This window comes from Galeopterus variegatus, unplaced genomic scaffold (genome assembly GCF_000696425.1).
Source record: "Galeopterus variegatus unplaced genomic scaffold, G_variegatus-3.0.2 Scaffold15, whole genome shotgun sequence".
NCBI classification, from domain to species: Eukaryota; Metazoa; Chordata; class Mammalia; order Dermoptera; family Cynocephalidae; genus Galeopterus; species Galeopterus variegatus.
In genome coordinates this window covers 685,028-688,810 of record NW_007726126.1, presented here as the reverse complement: position 1 = coordinate 688,810, position 3,783 = coordinate 685,028, and the positions used below count along the sequence as shown (strand labels likewise).

At 34.0% G+C, this 3,783-nt stretch overlaps 1 protein-coding gene across 2 annotated transcripts in view; it reads left to right on the top strand.

Moving 5' to 3' along the window:
* The window catches only part of ALG8 (ALG8, alpha-1,3-glucosyltransferase), a 32,491-nt gene extending 28,708 nt beyond the window's left edge, over nt 1–3,783 (top strand). For both annotated transcript variants that reach the window (XM_008566045.1, XM_008566052.1), the window contains 3 exons: nt 432–529; nt 846–918; nt 3,148–3,783. In XM_008566045.1, coding sequence (XP_008564267.1) covers nt 432–529; nt 846–918; nt 3,148–3,379 — 403 coding nt within the window. In that variant the 3' untranslated portion in view covers nt 3,380–3,783. The remainder of the gene's footprint in view (nt 1–431; nt 530–845; nt 919–3,147) is intronic.

Sequence of the window (3,783 nt, the reverse complement as noted above, 5' to 3'; positions counted from 1 at the left end):
AAAAAAAAAAAAAGTAGAGTGAAACATTTAATATCTTTAGTTTGAAATCATACTGAACACCAGCAGGTGCGGGGTGTTATCCAAGAGATGAGCTATAGAGTTGAAAATGAAGCTCTGAGTTCTATTTCTCTGAGTGCCACCACTAGGCAGCTCCCAATCCCACATTTTTCTTTGGAGAAGACAGTTTCTTAGAGAAGCAAGATTCTTTTTTTGTATGTTCCCTGATTCAGTTGTGTACATTCTATCAATCGCTTAAAGTTTCCTACTTAAAAAATTAATATTCTCAACTAAATTGGACTTGTAGCAAAATCAGTACATTATTTTATGTTTATGCTAGTTCTAGAAGTAATAATAAAAGTTTATTCAAGCTATTTGCAAGTGTAATTTATGTTGTTGTTTTAAGGAATTATTATAAGAATTTGTATTTTTAGCCTTTTGTCTGTGGGAAAAGCAGGAGATGCTTCAATTTTTCTGATTCTGACGACAACAGGACATTATTCCCTCTTCCCTCTGCTCTTCACTACACCAGGTAAACAGCTTCTTTTTAGAAAGATATATTTAACTACCATGCCCTCTTCATTGAGGCTTAGAGATCAGTATAACCTGATTTACACAATTTAAAATCTCTTGGAAGGAGAGAATTCATCCATTGTCTTAAATAAAACTTAAAATTTGCCCCTGATTCTAAGCTTCTTTAGCTGTCACAAAAATGCATAGTTAAACTGAAAAAGCATTACTGGCACTATATAGTTGTGTCGGTGTGCTTATATTGCGTGAAGTGCGTGAAGCATCATAAACTTTTATCAGCTAAATTATCATCTATTTTTTTGTTGTTCTTTTAACAGAGCTTCCCATTAAAGTCTTACTCATGTTACTATTCACCATCTATAGTATATCCTCACTGAAGACTCTATTCAGGTAATACAAAAAAATTACATGTAAAATTATATTTACTATTGTGAATTGTTTACTCCTTTTTTTGAATTTTTATGTTACTATTCACCATCTATAGTATATCCTCACTGAAGACTCTATTCAGGTAATACAAAAAATTACATGTAAAATTATATTTACTATTGTGAATTGTTTACTCCTTTTTTTGAATTTTTTAAAAATTTTTATTTATTCTTAGCATATTCATTTTTACAAATCGTGATAGTTCTTTATGCCCTTTGCCCAACCCATCACTCCCTCCCCCCCGAAATGTTTACTCCTAAATGGTAGATAAGCCTTTGAAAATGTACTTTTAAGTTGTAATGGTAATATAACAACATTACAAAAAAATTGGTAAATAGAGAGAAAAATTACCCCTAATCCCATACTCCCCCCCGAAATGTTTACTCCTAAATGGTAGATAAGCCTTTGAAAATGTACTTTTAAGTTATAATGGTAATATAACAACATTACAAAAAAATTGGTAAATAGAGAGAAAAATTACCCCTAATCCCATCACTCTGGCATGACAACATAGGTTGTATCTTTAGTTTGGGAGTATGTTTGAGAAGGACTACCTAGTTTAAATTAAAACCTTATGTGAAAACTAAAGAACAGAATGTAAAATATGTATTATGAATGAAACCGCATAAATACAGATGCATATGGAAGAAACTAAAAGATATCAGGTAAAAATTAGTGCTATAGAATTATGGGTGGAATTTTTTTCTCTCCCAAACTTAATTTTATTTTAAAAATTTATTTTGTTTTTTTTGGTGGCTGGCTGATATAGGGATCAAACCCTGAACCTTGGTGTTATCAGCACCATCTCTAACCAACTGAGCTAACCAGCCAGCTCTCTTCTAAACTTTGTATAATGTTATCTCTATAATTTTTAAGAAGCTTGCTTATGGTTCATAGCTGATTGTGTCCATAAAAACAGACATAATTAATTATATTAAAACTCAATCATAACCACATTACCCAACAATTCCACTCCTGTGTATATACCCAAAAGAATTGAAAACAAGGACTCAAACAGATACTTATACACCAGCATTCATTGCAGTATTACTCACAATAGCCAAAAGACAAAAAAAGCCCAAATGCCCAGCAACAGATGAGCAGATAAATAAAATGTGGCATATACATACAACGAAATATTATTCAGTCAGAATTAGGAATGAAGTTCTGATACATGCTACAACATGGAGGAACCTTGAAAATATTATGCTAAGTGAAAGAAGCCAAATGTAGAAGGACAAATATTGTATGATTCCACTTATGTGAAATCTAGAATAAAATCTAGAAAAGGCAAATTCATAGAGACAGAAAGTAGATTAGAGGTTGGTGGGGGAGGAGTAAGAGAATGGGGAATTAATGTTAATGGTTCTGGAGTTTCTGTTTGGGATGATGAAAATGTTTAGAAGTAGATAGTGGTGATGGGTACACATTATCAATATACTTAATGTCAGTGAATTACATACTTAAAAATGGTTAAAATAGCAAATTTTATGTTATATATATTTTACCAAAATAAAAAACATTTTTAAAATCCTTGATTATACAGTTGTGTGCCACATAATGACATTTAGGTCAACGATGGACTACGTATATGATGGTGGTCCCATAAGATTATAATACCACATTTTTACGGTACCTTTTCTATGTTTAGATATGTTCAGATACCATTGTGTTACAGTTGCCTACATTTTTTCAGTACAGTAACACGCTGTACAGGTTTATAGCCTGGGAGCAATAGGCTATACTGTATAGCCTAGGTGTGTAGCAGGCTATACCACCTAGGTTTGTATAAGTACACTGTGATGTTCACACAATGATGAAATTGCCTAATGACACATTTCTCTGAACGCATCCCTGTCATTAAGCGATGCATGACTGTATATTGTTTATCATGTTCTTATTCCAGTGTCACAGCACCAGCCTCTTTCTCTCTTCCAAATGTAGAGCTAGTTCTCTCTGAGCAGCTTGAGCTAAGTGAACATATACCCAGATGATTGGGTAAATTTGGATTGTTTAGATATTGTAATGGTATATTATTATTTTTTCTGAATGTGAAATTTAATGCACTCTTTTGACTGTGGCCTTGGCTGTAATTCACATCAGGACAGTGCAGTGGGGGAAGCATCAGCTGGGAAATGTTTGCTAAACCAGGATGACTCATCTAAAATCAGACTTTTCTTTTTTCTTCAGAAAAGAAAAACCTCTTTTTAATTGGATGGAAACTTTCTACCTCTTTGGCCTGGGGCCTCTGGAGGTCTGCTGTGAATTTGTATTTCCTTTCACCTCATGGAAGCTGAAGTACCCCTTTATCCCTTTGTTACTGACCTCAGTGTATTGTGCAGTGGGCATCACATATGCTTGGTTCAAACTGTATGTTTCAGTATTGACTGACCCTCCTGTTGGCAAGACAAAGAAGCAATGAATAAAGGAACTGCTTGGATGTATGCCAAGCAATTATTTCATGGAAAATTAATCAGAACTTGAAGAAAGTTGCTGGTGTCATGAGCCATTCATTTCAGTAGATCTGTTTGGAGAACCATTCTTCTAAAGTTGGTCTTGCCCAGCCTAGCAACATGATTGTCACCATGGTGAGAAGCCACTTGCCCTCCATAAGCAGTGAAACATCTGAGAAAGATCTCGCCTTCCCCTCTTAAAATTGTCTGAGATCATTCAGACTGCTGTACTCACTCAGGGCAAACATGGAGTCTGATTAACAGCATAATTACGTGAGCCTATGCTAACCACAGTCAGAATATAAGGCATAATTAGAATACTTTGCTAAGGGAAATATAAATAAAATGCCATTTTTTATTTCTGCACAAAAAA